The following is a 27893-nucleotide window of genomic DNA, read 5'->3' as shown; positions in this document are numbered from 1 at the left end:
CGTATCTCAGACTCCTGGAGTGGACCAGCTACCACCGGCCTGAGGAGAGACACATGGAACGAGGGGTTAATACGATACTCAGGAGGAAGCTGTAACCTATAACATACCTCGTTCAATCTCCTCAGGACTTTGAATGGCCCCACAAACCGCCGACCCAGCTTCCGGCAGGGCAGGCGAAGGGGCAGGTAGGTTTCGGGTCAAGAGCCAGACCCGGTCCCCCGGTGCATACACCAGAGCCTCACTGCGGTGGCGCTCGCCTTCTGCCGCCCGATGGCCCACTGCAGGCGCACATGGGCAGCGTTCCAGGTCTCCTGTGAGTGCCGAAACCATTCATCCACCGCAGGTGCCTCGATCTGGCTCTGATGCCAAGGTGCCAGAACCGGCTGATAACCTAATACACACTGGAATGGAGTAAGGTTAGTGGAGGAGTGGCGGAGGGAGTTTTGGGCCATCTCTGCCCAGGGGAGGAAAACCGACCACTCCCCCCGCCGGTCCTGGCAAAACGACCTCAGAAACCTACCCACCTCCTGGTTGACTCTCTCCACCTGCCCGTTACTTTCGGGGTGAAACCCTGAGGTCAGGCTGACCGAGACTCCCAGACGTTCCATGAACGCCCTCCAAACCCTCGAGGTGAACTGGGAACCCCGATCAGACACTATATCCTCAGGTATCCCATAGTGCCGGAAGACGTGTGTAAATAGGGCCTCAGCAGTCTGTAGGGCCGTAGGGAGACCGGGCAGAGGAATGAGGCAGCAGGACTTAGAAAACCGATCCACAACGACCAGGATCGTGGTATTCCCTTGTGAGGGGGAAAGATCCGTCACGAAATCCACCGATAGGTGGGACCACGGTCGTTGTGGAACGGGTAGGGGTTGCAATCTCCCTCTGGGCAGGTGTCTAAGAGCCTTACACTGGGCGCACACCGAGCAGGAGGAAACATAAACCCTCACGCCCTTAGCTAAGGTGGGCCACCAGTACTTCCCACTAAGACAATGCACTGTCCGACTGATACCAGGATGACCAGAGGAGGGTGACGTGTGAGCCCAATAGATCAAACGATTGCGGACCTCCAGCGGGACGTACACACAACCCTCTGGACACTGGGGAGGAGTGGGTTCGTTACGCAACGCCCGCTCGATGTCCGCGTCCACCTCCCACACCACCGGTGCCACCAGACACGACGCCGGAAGTATGAGAGTGGGCTCCACGGAACTCTCCTCCGTGTCATACAGTCGGGACAGAGCATCTGCCTTAGCGTTCTGGGAACCTGGCCTGTACGAAAGGGTGAAACAAAAACGAGTGAGAAACATTGACCACCTTGCCTGGCGAGGGTTTAATCTCTTCGCCGCTCGGATGTACTCCAGATTGCGGTGGTCAGTCAAAATGAGAAAAGGGTGGTTAGCCCCCTCAAGCCAATGTCTCCACGCTTTCAGGGCTTGGACCACGGCCAACAGCTCCCGGTCCCCCACATCATAGTTGCGCTCCGCCGGACTGAGCTTCTTAGAAAAGAACGCACAGGGGCGGAGCTCGGGTGGTGTGCCCGAGCGCTGGGAAAGTACCGCACCTATCCCAGCCTCCGACGCGTCCACCTCAACCGTGAAGGCCAAGGAGGGATCAGGATGAGCCAGCACTGGAGCCGAGGTAAACAGGTTCTTCAGATGATTGAACGCCCTGTCCGCCTCAGCTGACCACCGCAGACGCACCGGTCCCCCCTTCAGCAACGAGGTAATGGGAGCCGCTACCTGACCAAAGCCCCGGATAAACCTCCGGTAGTAATTGGCAAATCCCAAAAATTGCTGGACCTCCTTTACCGTATTTGGAGTCGGCCAATTACGCACGGCCGAAATGCGGTCACTTTCCATCTTCACCCCAGACGCGGACATGTGGTACCCTAGGAAGGAGATGGACTCCTGAAAGAACAGGCATTTCTCCGCCTTGGCATACAGGTCATGCTTCAACAGTCGTCCAAGTACTTTACGCACCAGGGACACATGCTCGGCCCGTGTAGCGGAGTATATGAGAATGTCATCAATATACACCACTACACCCTGTCCGTGCAGATCCCTGAAAATCTCATCGACAAAGGCTTGGAAGACTGATGGAGCATTCATCAACCTGTCTGGCATTACGATGTACTCATAGTGTCCTGAGGTAGTGCTGAAAGCCGTCTTCCACTCATCTCCCTCCCGAATACGCACCAGATTGTACACGCTCCTGAGATCCAATTTCGTGAAGAAGCGCGCCCCGTGCAGTGATTCCGTCATACATGCGATCAGAGGTAAGGGATAGCTGTACTTGACAGTGATCTGATTAAGCCCACGGTAATCAATGCACGGGCGTAACCCACCATCCTTCTTCTTCACGAAAATTAACTTGAGGAAACAGGTGAAGTGGAAGGCCGAATGTATCCCTGTCTCAGAGATTCGGAGACATATGTTTCCATAGCCACCTTCTCCGCCTGTGACAGAGGATACACGTGACTCCGGGGAAATGCAGCGCCTACCTGGAGATTTATCGCACAATCCCCCGGACGATGGGGTGGTAATTTAGTCGCCCTCTTCTTACTGAAGGCGAGAGCCAAATCGGCATACTCAGAAAGAATGTGCACTGTAGAGACCTGGTTTAGACTCTCCACCGTAGTAGCCCCCAAGGAAACCCCTACACACTTCCCTGAGCACTGACTGGACCATCCCTTGAGAGCCCTCTGTTGCCAGGAAATAGTGGGATCATGAGTGGTTAACCAGGGAAGTCCCAACACCACAGGATACGCAGGAGAATCAATCAGATAGAGACTAATCCTCTCCTCATGACCCCCCTGTGTCCTCATTAAGAGTGGTGCGGTAACCTCCCTGATTAGACCTGACCCTAACGGGCGACTATCTAATGTGTGGACAGGAAAGGGCACATCAACACGAACAGTAGGAATCCCTAACCTATGAGAATATTGACGATCAATAAAATTCCCAGCTGCGCCTGAATCTACTAGCGCCTTTTATGCTGGGAATGAGGAGAAAACTCCGGAAACACAACCTCTATACACAACTGACCAACAGGGAGCTCTGGGTGAGTCGGGTGCCTACACACCTGCGATGGTCGACCAGTGCTCTGCTTACTGCCTCGACTCCCTGGGGAGCCTCCCCAGCACCGACCCGCAGTGTGTCCTCTGCGGCCACAGTTGGTGCAGGGGACGGCCCCTCTCCTGGTCTCCCTAAGCGCAGCACCTCCGCGCTCCATGGGGGTAGAGTAGGAGGTGCTGGGGGATGGAATGAATGGGCCCTGATCAGAACGTCCGCGGGTCTCCAACAGGTTATCCAGCCTGATGGACATCTCCACCAGTTGGTCCAGGTTGAGATTGGTATCCCTGCAGGCCAGTTCCCACCGAACGTCCTCCCTTAGGCTGCAACGATAGTGGTCGATCAGGGCCCTCTCATTCCATCCAGCGCTGGCTGCCAACGTCCTGAACTCCAGCGCAAAATCCTGGGCGCTCTTCCTCTCCTGTCGTAGGTGGAACAGACGCTCGCCCGCCGCTCTCCCCTCCGGTGGATGATCGAATACCGCCCGGAAGCGGCGGGTGAAATCCTCGTAGTGGACCGATGCAGCGTCAATTCCTCCCCACTCGGCGTTGGCCCACTCGAGCGCCTTCCCCGACAGACAGGAGATGAGGGTGGATACGCTCTCGTATCCAGAGGGCGCCAGGTGAATGGATGCCAGGTAGAGCTCTACCTGGAGAAGGAAACCCTGACACCCGGCTGGTGTACCGTCATATGCCCTCGGGAGCGAGAGCCGAATCCCACTGGGTCCAGGTGGCGAAGGGGTGGACTGTGGTATGGGTGGTAGAGTGGTTGGAGGAGGTGTGGGAAGGCCACCTCTCTCCCAACGGTCCATAGTATTCATCACCCTCTCCATGGCGGTGCCGAGAGCCTGGATGATACTCTCCTGTCGTTGAAATCGTTCCTCCATCGATTCGGACTGACTGGCTGTACCTGCTGACTCCATAAATGGTGCGTGGTTCTGTCACGAGTGTCAGTGTAATGCGGTGGATCGAAGTCAGGCGCAGGACACAGAACTCGAAGAAACGTACTTTACTGAAATGAGTAAAGAATACAACACAGAAATACCTCCACACAGGGAGGAACTAACCCGCTCACCAACGACACACGAAACGAAAAACAACCACGCACAAAACACATTGGGAGCCACTGGGTTAAATAGGGAAGGCGTGATTACAATAATGGGCAACAGGTGTGTGACAATAGACAACAGGTGCAACATAGAAACATAGAACATAGATCGGCAGCAGCTAGTATTCCGGTGACGACGAACGCCGCAGCCTGCCCGAGCAAGGAGGAGGGGCAGCCATATTATGTTGTTTTTGCTGTTGATCACACTTTTGATGTGAAATGTTTTAAACTGTTAATGTGATTTTCACATTTACTGTATACTAATCATGGCTCCTAGACAGACAAGTTGATAGAGCTCACAGAGTCTGCCTTTGTTTCTCAAAACTGTTAGATGAACCTTACAGTTTTGGCAAAAACTATAGACTGACATTTTCTAGAGCAGAGCCCCTGCAACTTGATAAGGGGATTGTGCTTTGAGAGAATTTCATTAGGATGTGTTTTCACACAATTGGTTATTGGATATTATTATTTTGTCTTATTGGGGATGAGGGGGATTTCTCCTTGTTTGCGAGTGTAGAGTGGAACTACGAAGCAAGTGATGAGTGTACTACACACACACACACACACACAACTCTGAAGTCTGAGAGAATAGGATACAGTGCTGTTGAGGCAGAGGGAGACTCAGAAATCAGATTAGCTCATCCTAAACGAGAATTATTCGCAGACCCTGGGAAATATTCATAAACCATCAAGTGGATAGTGAAATCATTGTCCCAGTTTGATTTCATTATGGAGGATATCTCTGTAGACAGGTGGTTAATTTGTATTTACAAGGGTGTGACTGTGAACATGAAGGTGGTTTTGTGTCAGACCAACTATTGTACAATCATATGTTCTTATCCTTTCGACATTGTTGTACAGTATAACTATTTTATTTTGCTTCATATACATCAAAGGACATGTAGTGCAAAGTCAAGTATGAAAAATCGCAGAGGGAACTTGAAGTCAAGCACAGTGTCAAGTCAGACATTTTTATCTGCCTGAATCTTGGCAACTGAAGTGTCTGTCTGCCTGGGCTGCAGTCACAAGGAGAGAGGAGGCTCTGCCAGCTGAACTCAACTCAACCCTCCACCACCAGTGTCCCCACTGCACCCCTAATGAAGATGACAGTCCCCAACCACATTTAATCAGTTTACAACTGACCTGAAAGCATGAATAAGGCCATACAAAAACTAATTGTTAGATATTACTTGTTAGATATTACTGTACTGTCGGAGCTAGAAGCACAAGCATTTTGCTACACCCGATATAACATCTGCTAAACACGTGTATGTGACAAATACAATTTGATTTGATCCAATCACAGCTGACCCAAACTGACATTTTACCCAAATTGAAACATGAAGGGTGTGCCAGATTGTATAGGATCTCTCTTTTACAGTTCCAAAAGTGGATTTCCCCATTTATGACATTGCTAGTGTTTCACCTATCATGAGATGGCAATTAACATCCAGCTCTACATTGAAAGACTGGTTATGCTACTGTATGAGCAGTTAAAATATGTATTGTTGCTAGGTATAGACCACTTCAGTTCAGTTTAGCTTCCCCCAGCCTTTGTTTTTCACAATGAATGTTGACAAGCAGGACATCTATACATTTATCTAGATAAATCCTGATCATCCACCATTGTCCCCATTCTTAAATACATGTAGCTGTACTAGTACAACAGAGGTTTGCATGTTTGACAACTCAGCATTCAAGCACTCAACCTTTGACCTCTGACCTGTCCCAGGTGGTGGTAAAGGAGCTCATGACCCAGTTCACCAGGCAGCTGGGAAACAGTGTGGTGGGCGGACTCATCAAAACCTGGACCAGCTCAGTGTCTGACAGCCTCAGAACCAGGTCAGTGAACGCCACAAGGTCATTAGAGGGTCATACATTGAGGGTGGTAGGTAGCCTAGTGGTTAGAGCGTTGGACAGTAAATGAAAGGTCGCGGGTTCAAATACCCGAGCCGACAAGGTGAAAAATCTGTCGATTTGCCCTTAAGTAAGGCACTTAACGCTAATTTGCTCCAGGGGCGCTGTACTACAATGGCTGACATTTCACTGTACCTATCTGGTGTATGTGACAATAAAATATATTTTTATTAGCTACACTTTAGGAAATGGATTAAAAATGTATACACTGCTTTTTCCGCCTCAAATAAGTACATTCACGTTAGCTATTTCTTGCTCATGGGGACAGTTTTAGACGCGTTTACACCCATAAACCTCGAGAATGTAGCATTCAAAATATAATGCAAAAACTCAGAAATGAGTCCACACTTTCAACTCCTCTCAAATATCTTCTTTATTCACATGTATTCTCATATTTCTTGTATATTCTCATATTTCCTAGTAGGGGAAACCACAATTTTTCTCAAAAGCTATCACACAAACTCTTTCATCTTATTGTGAAGTGGAACATTAAGCTATATGCTTTTTTTAAGAAGCTACAGTTTCCCTCTGCTACTATGGTAGTGTGGTTTTCCACTATCTGGTGACATGTCTTCACACTAGGTGTCATGTCCGTTTAGTGTGTACAACTTTTAAACAATCCCTGTGCTTGGCTTATGAGACCACCTTGAAAGTTATTAGAAGTCCTTAATGAAAGGACAAATGAAAGAACCTTAACAATGTGGTCAAACGCAGCTGAAAGTTAAAGGTCTCTTTCTATAAGGAGTTAAATCAAACCGGTCACTTGGGTGGGTGGATGGGATGGGTTTCATTTAGGTTTTATTTTCTAAATCGTTTTTTGTTTTGTTTTTACTGAATGTCATGTGAAAATGTGTCGGATGTGCACTGACGATGCAATTGTTATTTGTCCAATGCTGTTTATTCTGCCTATTTGCTTGAAGATACTGTATAATACAAACAATTGATCTAAAAAGTCCTTAATGAGAGAATAGTCTTCCTTGTACCCACTTGTGGAAGTGTGTGTGTGAGTGCGTTAGTACACTCAAATAGTACACTAACTTCCCCCTTTCCTCATGTCTATAGAATTGTGCAATGATATAATTTGTTCAGGTTGATGTCTGCTTGTCTTTCTCCGGTAGTTTCCTTGGCATCAATGTGGATACGGTGGGGGACCTGAATTTCCTGCTGAAAGCAGTGTCCTATAGGGAGAGGGTTCTACAGCGCAGCCTAACAACCAGACTCTACAACAAGGTCAGTCCATCACCCAGTCCATCTCATCTAAAGGCATTGCGTACAAGAAGTAAAGTCCAACAACAGAAATGTTAAAGGCATGAATTTACTATTTAGCACCAGTTTGTCAAACGTCTGTTTTGATGTTGATACAGCAAGGTGTAAATTGATTCACAGTTGATTTGGAGAGGATTGATCAAGACTTTATGAACTCTTAATGAAGCCTTGTATTGCTCTGTCCATTGTTTCCTGCAGGTAGAGAAGAAAAGAGAGGAGTTCTTTGATGCCTGGAACTCCTGTCTTCATCATGTGACCGGCCTGGCCATAGCACACATACACAGAGGTGGGTAGACTACAGGCTACCGTGGTCCTGGAGAGCTACTGCGTGTGCACTATGCAGGCTTTTGGTCCGGCCTAGCATTAACATATGATTCACCTTCGCATCGAGACTAGTTGATTAGTCGAATCATACGTGAACTTTTGTAACTCTCCTTGGCGTTAAGTAGATAAATGCATATAGTGGTCATTACGTATGAAAACTAAGTTAGCAGAATCTGTATTCGTGTACTAAAACTACGTGCATGAGTGTAGGGGGTTTGTGTTTTGAACCAGTGGGTCTATGTAAAGACATCACTGTCTCTTAGAAGACCATAACCTTTCCATTCTCTCACTTTCATCCCACACATACACACACACACACAACCTTAATCAGCCATAAAATACTAAAAAGCACAAAGGTGTCTGATGTTTGAAAGATAAGAGCGGTCTGGGGGCTGACTGATACACAGAGGCACCCTCAGTGTGAAAGGGTTTTGTTGTAATATTCCATTCCTTAGCAATATAATGCCTTTGCCCTATAGTTTTGACAGGACTTGAAAAAAAAGTTTCCTTAATTGCAGTGAAGTTGCATAGTAGTTGTCTCTTCGTGGTGCAGTAGCACAAAAAAAATCCAGTGTGATGGCCTTGATGTGGGTTAGTGCTTATGCCTAGTAACACTATGACTAGATGTCATGAGATCCTGTAATACTGTGGGTCTAGTTGTAGGTCTCCCCAACACAATTGGCCGACCGACACATACTGATTCTGAACAGTGATTCAGTTCTGTCATTTACACAAGATTCATATTCAGATACTTTTGTGGGTACAACATTTAGTTTTGTGCAACACTTTCTTTAGTGTGTTTATTGTTAATAAATTGTTAAGATTTATTTAGTCGATCATCACATTCTTATTAATTATCTACTGACTATAATTAATTACATGTGCATATGGGATCCTGTTTTGTATTACAATAAGGCAAAGCTACGAACCACAAAAGATAACCCAATATTTCATTACGTTTCCATGAAATGTTGTTCAGTGTGACTGTCACTGCATTGAGGCTGAACAATAGTGACCCACTGCCTAGCTGGGTAATAGCACTGTTTGCTTAGCCTCACTGTTTTTTGTTTGTTTCCATAGTAACTCTGGAGCAGTTTGCGCTGGCCGTTCAAGAGTGCCCAGTCGAAGAAGACCACACCTTGCTAACGAAGGTATGTGTGAAACCAGTTTTCCACTCTTGTGTCTCTCACCATTCAATAGGAAACCATAAGCTCTGCTTTTGAGTCATCAGTTAGGTCCTATGGAAAGTTCTCAGAAACAACACTTTGAACATGCTTCACGAGTTCTTTACAAGGTAATAATGTGATAAGTCCTCGTATGAACCTACTGTATAACCTAGTCACACCTGTCCTGTTCACATTTTGTGTGTTTACGAAGAATACAATTTGAGAATGCAAAAATCGTAAAATTATGTTTCCTATAATTCTTACTTGTCCTTGTAAAAATAACATGTTGAGAAAACAGTCAAATTCTCACTTAATACCCTATGCAGTAGAATTTAAATTTGTATACATTTTCTGCATTACTGTACCATCAGTGTTTCCCCTAGGATTCTTTTCAGTAGTGGTGGCAAGGGTAGCGAGTGGAGGTGCATCGCTACTAGCGTTAGTGCAATGAAATGCTAGCTGTTCCCATAGACTTCCAGTCATTGAGCCAAGGACTATCCATTTAAAAGCGCATCTCTGCAGAAATATATAAAAAACATGACATCATATTTTTTTGCAGCGGTGACAACAATTTAGCTACAGTGGGCTATCGCTGCTAAATGAATACAGGGAAGCACTGACCATCATGGAGTGACATATCAATGAGTGAGAGCTGTTCCTCTGCCACGTGTGTGGGTACAGCTGCAATTCCCATTCAGTGCCTTCAGAAAGTATTCATACCCCTTGACTTATTCTAAATTTTTGTTGTGTTACAGCCTGAATTTAAAATTGATTTAATATAATTTTTTTCTCACCTTTCAGATAATTGTATGTGTGGGTTATAGAGATGAGGTAGTCATACAAAAATCATGTTAAACACTATTATTGCACACAGAGTGAGTTCATGCAACTTATTATGTGACTTGTTAAGCACATGTTTACTCCTGAACTTATTTAGGCATGCCATAACAAAGGGATTGAATACTTATTGACTCAAAACATTTCAGCTTTTCATTTGTAATTCATTTGTAAACATTTCTAAAAACATAATTCCACTTTAACATCATGGGGTTATTGTGTGTAGGTTAGTGACACCAAATGTCAATGTAATCCATTTTAAATTCAGGCTGTAACACAACAAAATGCGGAAAAGGTCGAGGGGTGTGAATACTTCCTGAAAGCACTGTATCTCTGCATCAGCCATAGTGTCAGCTGCTCCTAGTATACAATCTACACAGCTATCTACCCATCCTGTATGTGCTCGATTACTTTGCTGCTTTGCCTTAGTCCTGCATAGGCAGATAAGCCCCTTTCTTTGTGTACTATCAAGGTCTCTCCCCTGTACCTCTGTATCTCTAACTGTATGTTAGGGGCTGCATAAAGGTCATACTTCATTTTAGGATGGAAAACACCCTCTACCCACCCTCTACTGCTCTTAAAATATCATACATTTTCAAGATGGTATGTTTTTGTCTTTGTGTGATGCTTCTGGTTGCATGTGAACTACTCAAATAAACACATGTTTGGTGTCAGTGTTAGAACATTGTGTAGAACTGGCAGACATTCAGTCAGGTGACACAGTGTGTGGATGCAAAGTAGTAGCCTTATGTAAATGTCACATACTTGGAGTCAGAAGGGAGGCATCCTATGATTTCTTCTCGTTGGACAGACAGGTTAGGTATGGTGGATGATGTCTGTATACAGCTGGTGCTTATGGTGCTTTCAAGACAACTCGGAAACTCGGAACCTCCGAGTTAAAATGTGAATTTTTTTGTTTGTTTGCATATAGCTTTCAATTGGTTGAATCTGATATTTTCAAAGTGGGAAACTCTGAGCTCATCTTTCTACAATGAGTTATTTTTTGTATTTAAACAAACAAACAAAATTACAATGAGTTTCCAAGTCTGACATTTTTGAGTTTCCAAGTTCCGAGTTGTCTTGAACGCGGCATTAGCTACTGAAGCAGAAGCTGACTGATGTCATACCTGCTGTCTGTTCAATGAGCCTAGCGTTGGAAATGTTCACATTCCAACACTGCTTAAGGGCAATTCCATGGTAACATCTCAGCGTTGACAACAAGACAACTTAATCCAAAAGGCAAAAAACACCAGTAATCCAAAAGGCAAAATAGTTTTTTACGGTGGTATTCATACACCATGCATTCAGTAAGCTAAAACATTAAAGCACATATAGAAACCACACCAATCGTGTGATTACCACAATAACAAGGCTTGTGCTGTTCTTATCACTCAACCCTTTTATTTTGGGTCAGACAGATATGGCCATAATGTTGGGACACACACAGCATGTCATCAGGGTCCTTTTACACATTAGAGCATGACTGAGACTGAGGCTAATATTGTAAACCAATATGCTGTCTAGAAAGCCTGACCATAATCTGACCTCATAGAGACTTGGAGGTCATATAATGTAGGTCCCATAGTAAGTACATACCCTATGTTAAACTACACTGTTAGCACCTTACATAATACATACACTATATATATATAAAAGTATGTGGACACCCCTTCAAATTAGTGGATTTGGCTATTTCAGCCACACCCGTTGCTGACAGGTGTATAAAATCGAGCACACAGCCATGCAATCTCCATAGACAAACATTGGCAGTAGAATGGCCTTACTGAAGAGCTCAGTGACTTTCAACGTGGCGCCGTCATAGGATGCCACCTTTCCAAGTCAGTTCGTCAAATTTCTGCCCTGCCAGAGCTGCCTCGGTCAACTGTAAGTGCTGTTATTATGAAGTGTATCTAGGAGCAACAACGGCTCAGCCGCAAAGTGGTAGGCCACACAAGCTCACAGAATGGGACCGCCGAGGGCTGAAGCGCGTAGCGCGTAAAAATCTTCTGTCCTTGGTTGCAACACTCACTACCGCCTCTGGAAGCAACATGAGCACAATAACTGTTCGTCGGGAGCTTCATGAAATGGGTTTCCATGGCCGAGCAGCCGCACACAAGCCTCACTATGCGCAATGCCAAGCGTCGGCTAGAGTGGTGTAAAGCTCGCCGCCATTGGACTCTGGAACAGTGGAAACGTGTTCTGAGGAAGTGATGAATCACGCTTCACCATCTGGCAGTCCGACAGACGAATCTGGGTTTGGCGGATGCCAGGAGAACGCTACCTGCCCGAATGCTAGTGCCAACTGTAAAGTTGGGTGGAGGAGGAATAATGGTCTGGGGCTGTTTTTCATGGTTCGGGCTAGGCCCCTTAGTTCCAGTGAAGGGAAATCTTAACGCTACAGCTTACAATTACATTCTAGACGATTCTGCGCTTCCAACATTTTGGCAACAGTTTAGGGAAGGCCCTTTTCCTGTTTCAGCATGACAGTGCCCCTGTGCACAAAGCGAGGACCGTACAGAAATGGTTTGCCAAGATCGGTGTGGAAGAACTTGACTGGCCTGCATAGAGCCCTGACCTCAACCCCATCAAACACCTTTGGGATGAACTGGAAGGATGACTGCGAGCCAGGCCTAATCGCCCAACATCAGTGCCCGACCTGACTAATGCTCTTGTGGCTGAATGGAAGCAAGTCCCCGCAGCAATGTTCCAACATCTAGTGGAAGCCTTCCCAGAAGAGTGGAGGCTGTTATAGCAGCAAAGGGGGGACCAACTCCATATTAATTCCCATGATTTTGAAATGAGATGTTTCAACGAGCAGGTGTCCACATACTTTTGGTAATGTAGTGTATATTGGCGGTCCTATCTGTATGAATAGGGCTCAAATGCAGTCTTCCTATGCTGTTCTTATAGTCAGTCCTGTGTTGTGGTTTTTGTCAGTTTCAGATTGCTCCAAGCAATGTTGCTAACAAGGTCAGACATCCAATCTGATGTCAAATAATCTCTGATGGCCCCACGATGCTCCAATACATACCATGTAGACCTGCCTTTAAAGAGCATTTAGGGAGGATTGTCCTCGATAAGAAACTTAATGACCTAGTGATAAGTTTCTGTCCAGCCCTTTTTGCCAGGTTACCAGTTTTGCATAATAGGAAGAGAGTGGGAACAGAGAGAGGCCCGACGCTTCCGTGTGCCATTCACACAGCAATGTCAACACAATGTCATCATGGGCCAGACCTCATGTTTGACGAGAGCTGCCACAAACACCCCTCGTCCTCATTTACCACAAATCACACACACCAGGAAATTAGCATTCAGTTCACTCAGGTAATAAAGTTGCCAATAATGAAACATTTCTTGTTACGAACCATGGTTTATGGTGGACAGACGTAACATAAATCGTAGTAGCATCTGTCAACAGACTGTGGGATGCGACTACTAACGGGGAACTTAGTTCCGGGATGCTGACTTTTCGTCACTGATCATTTGGACAAATTACGATTTCGTGTTGCTTAATGTTAAAGATTTCTGGCTCACAATATTTTACTATCACTTTTGTCACGAGAAAAGCAAAAAATAACTGAGTTATCTATTGGAGTCTCGAAATGGCTACGTTATATTTTGGTCGGCCTATTCATTATAGAGATGGTAGGCATCTATTTTGAAACCATTGCTTCGTGTATTGAACCAAATGGAATCATATGATGTAGCATCATTTGGAATCTTTTGTTTTTAGATTATTTATTTTTTTCTTTTAGCATTTTAAGTAGAAGCATGTAAGTGGCCGTAGGGAGCACCAATGTCTGACCAATTGTCTGACCTAGCGCCTGGAGACGTAAGTCAGACAGATTCCAAATGATGCTACATCATATGATTCTATTACTCTGGTCCACACGCATGGTTACAATATTGTTATGAATTGCAACCACTCTAAACAGATATCATATCAATAGTATTTATTTAATTTGATAGATTGAGTTTGTTGTCTACTGATGGCCTCATCTTCACCCAGTTATGTTTTATGCCAGCTCTTACACTGGTTAGATTTACTTGTATCTGTACTGAACTAACACTGCCGTTTATCTGAGGACGTGCAATGTTACACACATTTCTTGGTGGTAAAATTCAATAACTCCCTTTATAAATACGTTTCAATGCTTTAAAAAGTTTGTAATGTTTTTATATACCGGAATACTCATTTAGTATGTACTCTACTTATCAATAGTTTATTCATTACATTCATTTTAAAGTGTTGCCAGTGATTCGAGCCCATCATCTGAATACAAGGACATGCCTTGTGATATAAAAAATCAGAGTTATGTTTAATGTGACACATAGTTGGAGTTTTTGAAGACTCAGTATATGTTATAATGGGAATAAGGAGGAAGTTCAATGGTGATTCTTAATTTAGGTTTTGGTCAACAGAAACTGTGAGTGAACAACACATCAACTGTTTATCAGTGTATTTATCTAGTGGACACCTTCCTGATGAATATCCAACAAACCCTTAGGTGTTTCTACAATGTTGATGCTCCCCCAAAATGTTGTTGCTAGGATGTTGTCCCCCTTATTATGTAACTTGTACAATTTCACATTGAATCGACTCTCGTCAATATTTATTTTCAAAGGAATGACTGTAGGCTGTAGGGCAGTTCCAACGCTCCCTGATACAGACTTTGTCTGTTGTAAAAGCACAGAGAGCCTCAAGTGTCCCTTAAGCTTCTCTCCATGTGACTCTTTGTGCATTAATGAAACACTATATCTTATTCAACAAACAAATCAATCAATACAGCTTGTTCTCATACAAAATAGCTTTTACTGTGGTCCTCGAGTTTCATCCTTCTAAATGGGTATTACTGTTCCCCACCAAAACCATAGAGAAAAAAAACCATTGCTCATTGCAGATACTGTGACTGCATGTCCATTGTGCAGACAGTTAAGCTACAGCAATGCACAGTTAGGTTTTCACAATGCACCTGTCACAGTTCACTAGTTACAGTGCCTTCGGAAATTATTCAGACCCCTTGACTTTTTCCACATTTTGTTACATTACAGCCTTATTCTAAAATGGATTAAAAATATAAAAAAATCCTCAGCAATCTACACACAATACCCCATAATGACAAAACGAAAACAGGTTTTTAGAAATGTATTAAAAATAAAAAACAGAAATACCTTATTTACATAAGTATTCAGACCCTTTGCTATGAGACTCAAAAATTGAGCTCAGGTGCATCCTGTTTCCATTGATCATCCTTGACATGTTTCTACATCTTGATTGGAGTCCACCTGTGGTAAATTCAATTGATTGGACATGATTTGGAAAGGCACACACCTGTCTAGATAAGGTCCCACAATTGACAGTGCATGTGTTACCGGCCTCAGTCTGTAGCTGAGGTGGCCTGTAATAGTAAAGAGAACGGACACACGTTTACATCTGCAAAGTTCTTGCGCTTTCTTTATTCTGAAGAATGTTATTTTTTTCTCTTGTTCAATTGTCTATTTTCTTGTTCGTACTTTTAACAAGTGCACACATTAAATTACACAACATAAATGCACTTGACCTAAAGCAGAATTCAACATAACCTTGTCTTACTCTATAATTTCACAGGAAAACCAAAATGTACTTCACATTCATACAATAGAAACACATACAGTTGAAGTCGGAAGTTTACATACACCTTAGCCAAATACATTTAAATTCTGTTTTTCACAATTCCTGACATTTACTCCTAGTAAAAATTCCCTGTCTTAGGATCACCACTTTATTTTAAGAATGTGAAATGTCAGAATAATAGTAGAGAGAATGATTTATTTCAGCTTTTATTTCTTTCATCACATTCCCAGTGGGTCAGAAGTTTACATACACTCAATTAGTATTTGGTAGCATTGCCTTTAAATTGTTTAACTTGGGTCAAACGTTTCGGGTAGCCTTCCACAAGCTTCCCACAATAAGTTGGGTGAATTTTGTCCCATTCCTCCTGACAGAGCTGGTGTAACTGAGTCAGGTTTGTAGGCCTCCTTGCTCGCACACGCTTTTTCAGTTCTGCCCACAAATGTTCTATAGGATTGAGGTCAGGGCTTTGTGATGGCCACTCCAATACCTTGACTTTGTTGTCCTTAAGCCATTTTGCCACAACTTTGGAAGTATGCTTGGGGTCATTGTCCATTTGGAAGACCCATTTGCGACCAAGCTTTAACTTCCTGACTGATGTCTTGAGATGTTGCTTCAATATATCCACATCATTTTCCTTCCTCATGATGCCATCTATTTTGTGAAGTGCACCAGTCGCTCCTGCAGTAAAGCACCCCCACAGCATGATGCTGCCACCCCCGTGCTTCACAGTTGGGATGGTGTTCTTCGGCTTGCAAGCAATCTCCTTTTTCCTCCAAACATAACGATGGTCATTATGGCCAAACAGTTCTATTTTTGTTTCATCAGACCAGAGGACATTTCTCCAAAAAGTACGATCTTTGTCCCCATGTGCAGTTGGAAACCGTAGTCTGGGTTTTTATGCCGGTTTTGGAGCAGTGGCTTCTTCCTTGCTGAGCGGCCTTTCAGGTTATGTCAATATAGGACTTGTTTTACTGTGGATATAGATACTTTTGTACCTGTTTCATCCAGCATCTTCACAAGGTCCTTTGCTGTTGTTCTGGGATTGATTTTCACTTTTCGCACCTAAGTACGTTCATCTCTAGGAGATTAACGTACTTCCTGTGCGGTATGACGGCTGTGTGGTCCCATGGTGTTTATAGTTGCGTACTATTGTTTGTACAGATGAACGTGGTACCTTCAGACGGTTGGAAATTGCTCCCAAGGATGAATCAGACTTGTGAAGGTCTACAATCTTTTTCTGAGGTCTTGGCTGATTTATTTTGATTTTCCCTTGATGTCAAGCAAAGAGGCACTGAGTTTGAAGGTAGGCCTTGAAATACATCCACAGGTACACCTCCAATTGACTCAAATTATGTCAATTAGCCTATCAGAAGCTTCTAAAGCCATGACATCATTTTCTGGAATTTTCTAAGCTGTTTAAAGGCACAGTCAACTTAGTGTATGTAAACTTCTGACCCACTGGAATTGTGATACAGTGAATTACAAGTGAAATAATCTGTCTGTAAACAATTGTTGGAAAAATTACTTGTGTCATGCACAAAGTAATGTCCTAACCGACTAGCCAAAACTATAGTTTGTTAACAAGAAATTTGTGGAGTGGTTGAAAAACGAGTTTTATTGACTCCAACCTAAGTGTATGTAAACTTCCGACTTCAACTGCATATGAAGACAAAAATAACTGACTGTTTTTCTATATACCTCTACCAATACAGAAAACTGACAGCTTTAAGATGGTAGCACCTCCGTAAAATCGTCTCTCTCTTATGCACCCACACTGCGTGCGCAGTGAGTTTACCAGCTTGTGAGCACAATTTTACACAAAACCAATAACATGTCAAACGAACTCAGAAATCCCTAACAAATAGATTTTTTATAAAATCTCCTAGACAAAATCCAGTACAAGTAAGCTACTCAGTAAAGTCTCTGTGACTTGCAAATCGTTTTTAACTCAGCTAGCATCAAGCTAACTTATACTCTCACTCATTGTAACTCATGTTCTTCTCTCTCTCAGTTCGACACAAAAACAACACCAAACCTTTCCTAACGTGATAACACCTTGACAAAGTTGTTTAATAGCATGTTATTACATATTCTTTCGATATTAAAAAGTTTTGAAGTTCTGTTACAGACCTGTAATAGTAAAGAGAACGGACACAAGTTTACATCTGCAAAGTTCTGGCGCTTTCTTTATTCTGAAGAATGTTGCGCGCACTTGGCCAGAACTTGCTGTTTCTCCTACTACCACAATCTATTGGCATGATGGTATACTAATGCTCAAGTATGTAGACTATACCATTTAGATTAATTAAGACAAAAAAACAAATTGGTTATAAAATAATAATAATAATAAAGGGGTGTCTGTTTTTAGTGACTTTGTTTTCAACCCATTACCCATGTCAGAGCAAAAACCAAGCCATGAGGTCAAAGGAATTGTCCGTAGAGCTCCGAGACAGGATTGTGTCGAGGCACAGATCTGGGGAAGGGTACCAAAACATTTCTGCAGCATTGAAGGTCCCCAAGAACACAGTGGCCTCCATCATTCTTAAATTGAAGAAGTTTGGAACCACCAAGACTCTTCCTAGAGCTGGCCGCCCGGCCAAACTGAGCAATCGGGGGAGAAGGGCCTTGGTCAGGAAGGTGACCAAGAACCCGATGGTCACTCTGACAGAGCTCCAGAGTTCTTCTGTGGAGATGGGAGAACCTTCCAGAAGGACAACCACTCTGCAGCACTCCACCAATCACGGCATTATGGTAGAGTGGCCAGATGGAAGCCACTCCTCAGTAAAAGGCACATGACAGCCCACTTGGAATTTGCCAAAAGGCACCTAAAGACTCTCAGACCATGAGAAACAAGATTCTCTGGTCTGATGAAACCAAGATTGAACTCTTTGGCCTGAATGCCAAGCGTCACGTCTGGAAGAAACCTGGCACCATCCCTACGGTGAAGCATGGTGGTGGCAGCATCATGCTGTGGGGATGTTTTTCAGCGGCAGGGACTGGGAGACTAGTCAGGATCGAGGCATAGATGAACAGAGCAAAGTACAGAGAGATCCTTGATGAAAACCTGTTCTAGAGCGCTTAGGACCTCAGACTGGGGCGAAGGTTCACCTTCCAACAGGACAATGACCCTAAGTACACAGCCAAGACAACGCAGGAGTGGCTTTCGGAACAAGTCTCTGAATGTCCTTGAGTGGCCCAGCCAGAGCCCGGACTTGAACCCGATCTAACATCTCTGGAGAGACCTGAAAATAGCTGTGCAGCAATGCTCCCCCATCCAACCTGACAGAGCTTCAGAGGATCTGCAGAGAAGAATGGGAGAGACTCCCCAAATACAGGTGTGCCAAGCTTGTAGAGTCATACCCAAGAAGACTCAAGGCTGTAATCGCTGCCAAAGGTGCTTCAACAAAGTACTGAGTAAAGGGTCTGAAAACGTATGTAAATGTGATATTACAGTTTGTATTTTTTTATGAATTATTAAACATTTCTAAAAACCAGTTTTTGCGTTGTCATTATGGGGTATTGTGTGTAGATTGATGAGGAAACAAAATAAATGTAATCCATTTTAGAATAAGGCTGTAACGTAATAAATGTGAAAAGTCAAGGGGTCTGAATACTTTCCGAAGGCGCTGTATATACATGTCACTTAAGTATTGGAAGTGCAGTGTCACACATCTGATGTACGGATGTTGACATTGCTAGTGATATCAAATGCATTGCATTTCCCATAGATATCACATGCTGAGTATGTTCTGGGCGATAGCCCCTGTGTGGAGAGATATGCTTGACTTTTAATGGTGGCAATATGAAATGACATTGGAAAATCAGCTGTTCATATCAACTCAATTAGGTTAGGGGGCTATAAAGCAGCTAAGCCCCAGGGCCTATGATTTCTTCATCCGGCCCTGCCGGTGCTCGCATCTTTAGGATTTTGGAAGGAGAGGGGACATTTGGGTCATATACTTGCCTGAGACTTGCAGAGAGTTTCCATATAGGGTGGTGGAGACTTCACAATTCGCGTTAGTATCTTTCTCTTAACATCTCCCCCAGAACTTAATCGCGCATCGGACGTAATTACGCAAGATTTTAGTTCTGGGTTTCCGAGATTATGGACCGTGTGGTCATGTTCGGTTTCGACTATTCTCACGCAGTGGGCATCCCTTCTCTAGCCGAACCATGTGAACCAAGGAAATGAGCAAAGCTGCCGAAACGTGATAAACCCCCTGAACTGTGGAGTTCTTTATTTAGAGGTCAATTGCCTTGTTTTGCTCTCAGTGGAGAGCTGAGGGGCTGCTCTTTCTCTCTCTCTCTCTCTCTCTCTCTCTCTCTCTCTCTCTCTCTCTCTCTCTCTCTCTCTCTCTCTCTCTCTCTCTCTCTCTCTCTATCTATTTTCCACTCCTCTCTTTTGATCTTCTGTGGCGGTTTGCTGTCATCACCATCACCTCTGAAGAGATGCGATATTAGACCACCCATTTCTGTTTTTCCATTTCCTTCATGGTCCTCAGAATACACAGTACCAGCTCTGACCTGACAGGAACAAACATGTTATTTTAACACAATAACCGGATGCGTAGTCAGAAACAACTGTGTTTGTTTGGTGCATTAAGATGGAGGCTCTGTGTTTAACTGATATAATGCTATAATTGTATTACCTAGTTGCATTTCTCAATTGAAACAACTCTAATGTCAAATCAAATATCCCTTTTGTCTTCATTCTAACAATTGATGTGCACAATTTTTGTGTTACTATAGCGGTTGATCTCATCCACAAGCTTTTCGTCATGCTAGGAGGTATAACATGACACATTTAACTATGACATATTTTTACCATTGCTTGTTTGTTTGTGTGTGCTTCTCCTTAGTTCTGTCTTCTCCATGGCACCAGTCTGGTGTACCAGGAGAGAGCCTGGTATCTAGAGCATCACTACCTGACCCCCACCACCAGCCGACAGATACGCACCCAGGTAAGATATCTGACATATAGAATAGTATATGTATATGTTCTTGTATGTCGTTCCTCTGTGTGTGTGTGTGTGTGTGTGTGTGTGTGTGTGTGTGTGTGTGTGTACCTACATGGAGGGATAAACATTGATTAGTAAGGTCTTGAATTTACCTAAAGTCTTGCTGTTGTACCATCAGAGAACAACTGTGAAAAATGCTAACTTCAGATGGATAATTAGCATGGGGCAAAAACAAGAACCCCACTTCCATAGCCCCTTGTATACCTACTGCTATTCCAGTTGTTCACAGTTAGCTGTGATCAAACAGCAGTGTTTATGATGAGGGCTATCCCACTCTGCAGAGCACGTCGATGGCCGATAAGACGGGGGAGTCGACACCACTGTGCTAGCATCTAACCAGCAGGTGCTCAGGCTATGTGTTTACACTGCCTCCAGAGGAACAAAATGGCTGCTGCTCGCTGTGTCAATACTCCTAATTACTGCCAGAGCCCCCACTGGGAACAGTCATATCTGAGGAGACAGTTATTTAACATGGTGCTGAACTAGATCATTGGGACAGATGAAAATATCACTTGTAGACCCTGAACAAAGTTAATAAGAAAGGTGTACAGATGTAGGATCTTAATTTGAGCCAGTTTGCTACAGCAGGAAAATAATCCTGCATCAACAGAAAATGTGAGTTACTATGTAGATTAAAATTAATGGACCTTTTTGTAGCTGTTGATTTTCATAAGGGAAAATCAAGTGCATATAAAACATTTTAGAAGCCTTTTTAAACCTCAATACAGTACAAGGAAGGTTCTCCTGCAACAGGGTCATCAAATTAAGATCCTACATCTGTTAGTAGAGAGAAATATATATATTTCAGAATATAAGTAGTAGGCTGTGTTCAGAAATGTACACAGGCTTGGTTTCCACACTCCTTATGTCAGGTAAGCTATATTTAACTCTTGTTATTATGTAACGAGCCGATCTGCTGTACCTTCCATTTCCTGCATATCTAAGCCTCATCTCTCAAAGGTGAGTTCCTCTGAAGGTGGAGTGAGAGTCACTGAAAAACAGAGCAGATAAGAGTGACTGTCTTTGCTTATCATCACACAGGCAGCAGTATTAAACAGGCCATGCAAATGCCCCTGTCCACCGGTCCTGGCTAGAAGGGATACAGCTTTTGTCAAATTGATGTCAAAAGTATAATTATTTTGCATTTTACCTAACCCAAACCCTTTTCCTAACCTTAACCTAATTCTCCTAACCTGCTACTTTAATTATCCTAACCTGCTGCGTAAGTTCTCCTAACCTGCTACGAAAAGTCAAATCTGACAAAAGCTGTATACTGTCTAGTCAAAACCCTGCCTACCTGACGGTACTGTGTGAGCCTGGACAGAAACAGGCTCATCCTGTACACTAGGCCGGGTGGGTGATGATCATCAGATTGATCTCTATGCACGCACCAACAGTTGATGTGTGCCCACACACTGCTGATTGCTGTTGCTGTTCTTGTCAGGTCAATATTGGAACTGTTCCTGACAGTCCCTGTATTTTGTTTTTGATACCGTGTAGTAACAGTCTGCTTGAGTCAGAGAGACTTTATGAGGGAGTTGTAAAAGCCTGGTGTTCTCTAAAGTAGCCCTCTCGTCCTCTACTTTATAATAAGGATGTCTGTTGTTGTTGTTAAAAATTGACTGTGAAATAGTTTATTAGCATGGTGGCTCCATGTGATCTTGCTTAAGGCTTACTAAAGAGAACAGTTGTAACACAGTGGTTTTTCTCAGCATGTGTCCAGCCCTTCCAGCCACGCGGGGGTGGTAGGGTTCACTGCATGGGAACCTGGGCTCTGCCAGGGGTGGGGGGGACTGCTGTAGCTGTCAATAACTAGTCGTCAATAACCCCAAACACACATGTTCTTAACCTTATAGCCACTGCTCACTATCTGATACAGACTATTACTTCTGACTCTGATTCTCTCCCTCGGTCTGCTGTGACCTTTCCTCTGGCTCCTCTTTCTCTCTCTGTTTGTTTAAACCTGGCGTTCCTCTTGCTTTCTCCAGTCTGGGCGCTACGCTCCTTTCATCTTTGACAAGGAGGGAGGGAAGGGGGGAATGAGACTTCAGAGAGCGAGAGGGAGTGTGGAGGGATAGATGTTCAACAGAGAGACAGGTTGACACCCTCAGTACCTTTTATAGGGGGGAGAGCTCTTTAGAAAGGTGCAGAGTGCAATTACACGTCAAACATGCCCAAGCATCATTTAGTGCCTTATAGACCACAGATAAGATGGAGTTACGCAAATAAAACACTGAAGAGTTGGTTAAATTGAACACTTTATCACAACCCTGGTCTCTTTGTTCTTTCATCAGTAAGTTACTTTTTAGGACTAAATTATATCCAAGTTGTATTGCAGTATCTACACAGTCTCTATAAACTTCCCCTTGTCCAGGGGTGAAATAAAATAGCACAAATGTACTGTAACAAATACCAGATGGACAGGTAAATACTTAGTTTTTTGAATGCGCAGTAGATTGCCTCGTAGTCAACATAATGGAGTCAAACGTGCTAGTGCTTTTCTGGTTAGGAGCCACTAGGTGGCAGGCATTACAATGGGTCTTGAACAAGCTGTGAATCTGAGGGAACAATCACTGTTCATGAAATGAATATTCTCCACACAACTGGAGACCTGTATGAACAATGACATGTTACTAGATTAACTACATGAAAGCAGAATTGAGGATATACATTTAGTCAGGCATATTATGGGCTAATATTTAGCCTTTTTTTTAACAATTATGCTTGCTGTTGCCTCACTTCACAAACTGAATTGCTTACTAAGTGTTGAGCTGAAAAACATTCAATAAATTAATTACAGCATATAAGGGGGGGAAAAAATATTTTTCTAGTTTTAAGAAATAAACCCAGCATTGTGCTCTATTTGTTCACACTGTCTCAGTGATTTGTGGGGTTGGCGTGCATTACTCACCCTTTCCACCACATTGGTTTTAATGGGTTTCTGAATGATCTACAGGCAATTCTTCTCCCACAGCCCTGTCCCATAAGGCTGTTTTAAGTTTACCCTCCTACTGATTGGGAACAATTACATCACAGGCCCTCCTGAGATTATGATTAATATGACTCTCCACACAACAGCAATGGGAAACTGGTCGGCTAATGAGGGAGGCTGTCTGCACCTGTGACTCAGAGACCTGAGGTCAACTGAAATTAGTCAATTGCTAATCTCAATGTTTATTGCTATAATTAGGTTTGCCTATTGCTGTGTAGTTACCTTCCTGTTTAGTGGCACAGTGAATACAGATAGCTCAGATTAGGTGTTGGTTCCAGCATTTTCTTAGAACAAGAGACTTTGAATGTCAAAGCAAGAAAGTTGGTTGTCACTAGTTACCAGAGCCACAAAGTCATAAACCCTGCCTATTTCTACAATGTATCTTCTTAAAAGGAGATGTTCTACCTAAACATAACCTTAACCACACTGCTAACCTTATGCCTAACCATAACCTTAACCACACTGCTAACCTTATGCCTAACCCTAACCTTAAATTAAGGCCAATTTTTGTTTTCATGAATGTTTACAATATAGCCAATTTTTACGTTGGGACTGTGGTAACTAGTGGAAACCAAGAAAGTCAGACAAATTGTTTTAGCAGTTACAGTTAGGAAGACTGAGTCATTCTGCACTGATGTCCCATTGTTATCTTTTAAAAACTCTCATAATTCCCCCAATCATGCAAGTACACTTTGTTCATATGCAGTTGAATCTGTTGTAAGTCTGAACTCTAAAGACAATGGGCTCTGTTATTTAGCTCCTTGAGTCAGTCTGGACTTTCTGTTGCTATTGGAATACTTAGATCCTCTGATCCAATACAACACCTGCCACCTGTCTGCCCAGAGTGTACCGCCAATACCATGATGTCCAATGCTGCTTACTCAAGATGCTGAGTCATTCTCCTGCTGGGGACGGTTGTGAAAAGTAGAAGATTGTACTGAACTTTGACTTGAAGGTCATCTCAAATCAAATCAGATCAGATTAATTAGCAATATTTGTCTATACCTTGCCCTACATTGTCTAGAATTCCAATACATAACCTCCATTATAAAAACCACCAATTCAACCTTTGACCCAAGCTACTTACAAGGTTATTCATACCAGCCTTATCCATGGCTAACCATTTTCTCACACACTCATTCATTGATTGCATTGATTTATGTAAATGTCATTGGCTCTTGTTGGGTTTGTCCTCCAGCTGTTGGAGCTGTGTAGATCGGTGAAGGATGAGGCCCTGAAGGTAGTGTCTGACTTCAACGTTCCCTCCTGCTGCATCCAGGCCCCAATCGCTGGGGTGGCCAACCCCCGGGCTGAGTGGGCCTTCTACTCTGCACCGGAGCACCCCATCCGAGCCTCCAAGTTATGAGCCCCACTGTGCAGTGTGCTGTACCCATCTCAGAGTATCAGCTCACACCTGGGACCGTATCCACAAAGTGTCTCAGAGTAAGAGTGCTGATCTAGGATCTGTCCATAGAATATTATTCATTATGATCTAAAAGGCTAAACTGATCCTAGATCAGTACTCCTACTCTGAGATGCTTTGTGGATACGGGCCCTGCTCACTGCTTGACTCATCCTGGTCTCAGTAAAGAGCCATGGGCTGTGTTACAATGTCCATATTAGCATACCACTTAGAATGAAGCAACGTATTTGGCATGCATTCTAAGTGACGTAGTGTGGATATTAGAACAGAGCCCATGATCTTTTGCCTAATCTGGACAAGGTCTGAAGACTACAGGCCCAGTTGTTGTCTAGACTAGTGCCATTAGTCGCAGCCATAGAAATGTGACAGTCTCATTTTCTTTGATTATTTTGATGAATTTCTATTTAAATCTCTTATCGGTTTTCAAAGAAATGTTCAAATGCTTCATGTTTGTTATACTGTCAAATCAGTGTGTTTTTATTTGATATGTGTGCATTTGGAAGCTTTTGTACTTTGCTTGGTCCAATCCATTATATACAGTAGATGCCTATGTGGCTCAGAATAGCTTGACACAATCAGTGTTGCTTATTGAACATTTGCTAATTTTGTTTGTACATAAAAAGAAGCTTTGAAATGAAATTTATTCATGACACTAGTGGAACACAACTACATTTTTAACAACTCTATTTGTCTTAATATTAAGAAAGACTAATGTAACATTTGATACTGGTTTCCCTTACTTGCTGAGACCAAGCCTGAGACCAGACCGTAGGTGTATGGGAGCAGACTGACTCAATAGACAGGTAGGCTGCAATGCTAACAGCATGTGGTAACTTCACAACGTGGACCAGTGAGCTATGTGCAATCACCCACCCAACCAATAAAATCCCCAGCATATACAGAGACACACTTTGACTGTGAATCTCTCTGCCAGATACTTTCCCTCATCAAGACCGACTAGATCATGATGGCCAGCTGTTTGATTCAGCAAGATACAAAAATGGTAATTACACAAGATATGTTTAAAATATATTTTATTAACATGAGCACAGTAACTAAATGGTTTGTGACACAATACATGTGGGAAATGTAGCCTACTTTATCTCCTTCAATTCTCTGATCAGTTGTCTGCATAACATGTTGGCCTGTAATATTGACTGACTCTTGATGAACAAACATTGTTTACTCTGTAGGCTACTTGTGCTTGCATAGAAACCTAAACTTTTCCATGACAAAGTGTCATCAGTTTTGTACTGTATCTTTGTCATATCTGAAAATCAATTGTCAATGCTCTTAATAAATGTACTGTATGGTAATAAATGTACTGTATGGTGTATCTTGTTTCACTCATGTTTTTTCTTTATAATTTTGTTGAAGACTTGCAGTCAACAGTTGAACCAAGAAGTTAAAGTAGTCTGCTCAGTATTCATAAAAGTACATACCATGCTGTGTTTGAATTTGTAGTGAACCAGTTATATAATTAGTGTTATATTGTGCAAATGATCAACACATACATGATTGTGAGAAGATGCAGCTGGCTTTTTAACGCTGTCTTGTGAAATAGCTGTTCTTCTAACTGAGAATGTGTGGGCGAAAGTGTGAAGAACCAATCCAACAACTATTTCAGGGGCTCAATGTGTACTAAATGATTCTAGAAAATTACAATTCTTCTCAAAGTTGATTATCTGTAAAACAATTTTTGACTAAAATGTATTATCATCTAATGGAGTTTGTTATGTTAATAGAAAGAGACCCTCCTCATAATTTCTCTGACAACTGAAATGTTGGTTGGTATAGGATTTTGACATCTGAAGTTGCCTCTCTTTGAAATTGGTAGCTAATGTATTACTACAGTATTGTAAACTGTTCACCTACAGAGAGAGAGGGAGAGTTTCAAGTTTTTTTTAATCAAGGTTTATTTGTCACATGCACAAGTACAGTGAAATGCTTAACTTGCGAGCCCTTCCCAACAATGCAGTATTCAATATTTAAATAGTATAACTAGAAAAATAGAGAAACACGAGAAATAAGAAAGGAAGAAATAAAAACAGGAGATTGTAAGCTACAGTATATACAGGGTCAGTGTCAGTACCACATTTACAGTGTGCGGGGATACTGGAGTAGTTGAGGTAGATATGTACCTGTAGGCAGGGATACTGGAGTAGTTGAGGTAGATACAGTGAGGGAAAAAAGTATTTGATCCCCTGCTGATTTTGTATGTTTGCCCACTGACAAAGACATGATCAGTCTATAATTTTAATGGTAGGTTTATTTGAACAGTGAGAGACAGAATAACAAAAGAAATCCAGAAAAACGCATGTCAAAAATGTTATAAATTGATTTGCATTTTAATGAGGGAAATAAGTATTTGACCCCTCTGCAAAACATGACTTAGTACTTGGTGGAAAAACCCTTGTTGGCAATCACAGAGGTCAGATGTTTCTTGTAGTTGGCCACCAGGTTTGCACACATCTCAGGAGGGATTTTGTCCCACTCCTCTTTGCAGATCTTCTCCAATTCATTAAGGTTTTGAGGCTGACGTTTGGCAACTCGAACCTTCAGCTCCCTCCACAGATTTTCTATGGGATTAAGGTCTGGAGACTGGCTAGGCCACTCCAGGACCTTAATGTGCTTCTTCCTGAGCCACTCCTTTGTTGCCTTGGCTGTGTGTTTTGGGTCATTCTCATGCTGGAATACCCATCCACGACCCATTTCAATGCCCTGGCAAGGGAAGGAGGTTCTCACCCAAGATTTGACGGTACATGGCCCCGTCCATCGTCCCTTTGATGCGGTGAAGTTGTCCTGTCCCCTTAGCAGAAAAACACCCCCAAAGCATAATGTTTCCACCTCCATGTTTGACGGTGGGGATGGTGTTCTTGGGGTCATAGGCAGCATTCCTCCTCCTCCAAACACGGTGAGTTGAGTTGATGCCAAAGAGCTCGATTTTGGTCTCATCTGACCACAACACTTTCACCCAGTTCTCCTCTGAATCATTCAGATGTTCATTGGCAAACTTCAGACGGGCCTGTATATGTGCTTTCTTGAGCAGGGGGACCTTGAGGGCGCTGCAGGATTTCAGTCCTTCACTGCGTAGTGTGTTACCAATTGTTTTCTTGGTGACTATGGTCCCAGCTGCCTTGAGATCATTGACAAGA

At 43.2% G+C, this 27893-nt stretch overlaps 1 protein-coding gene across 1 annotated transcript in view; it reads left to right on the top strand.

The window, feature by feature from the left end:
- Window positions 1-26072, top strand: part of acoxl (acyl-CoA oxidase-like) — a 49704-nt gene extending 23632 nt beyond the window's left edge. The window contains exons 14-19 of the mRNA XM_084153490.1: window positions 5914-6023; window positions 7217-7328; window positions 7563-7650; window positions 8769-8839; window positions 20165-20266; window positions 24514-26072. Of these exons, the coding sequence (XP_084009616.1) occupies window positions 5914-6023; window positions 7217-7328; window positions 7563-7650; window positions 8769-8839; window positions 20165-20266; window positions 24514-24681 (651 nt within the window). The 3' untranslated portion in view covers window positions 24682-26072. The remainder of the gene's footprint in view (window positions 1-5913; window positions 6024-7216; window positions 7329-7562; window positions 7651-8768; window positions 8840-20164; window positions 20267-24513) is intronic.
- Window positions 26073-27893: the final 1821 nt, after the last annotated feature.

The sequence above is a fragment of the Coregonus lavaretus genome (genome assembly GCF_964263955.1).
Source record: "Coregonus lavaretus genome assembly, chromosome: 36".
NCBI lineage: Eukaryota > Metazoa > Chordata > Actinopteri > Salmoniformes > Salmonidae > Coregonus > Coregonus lavaretus.
The sequence above is the reverse complement of the archived record's forward strand: the minus strand, read 5'-3'. Positions and strand labels throughout refer to the sequence as shown.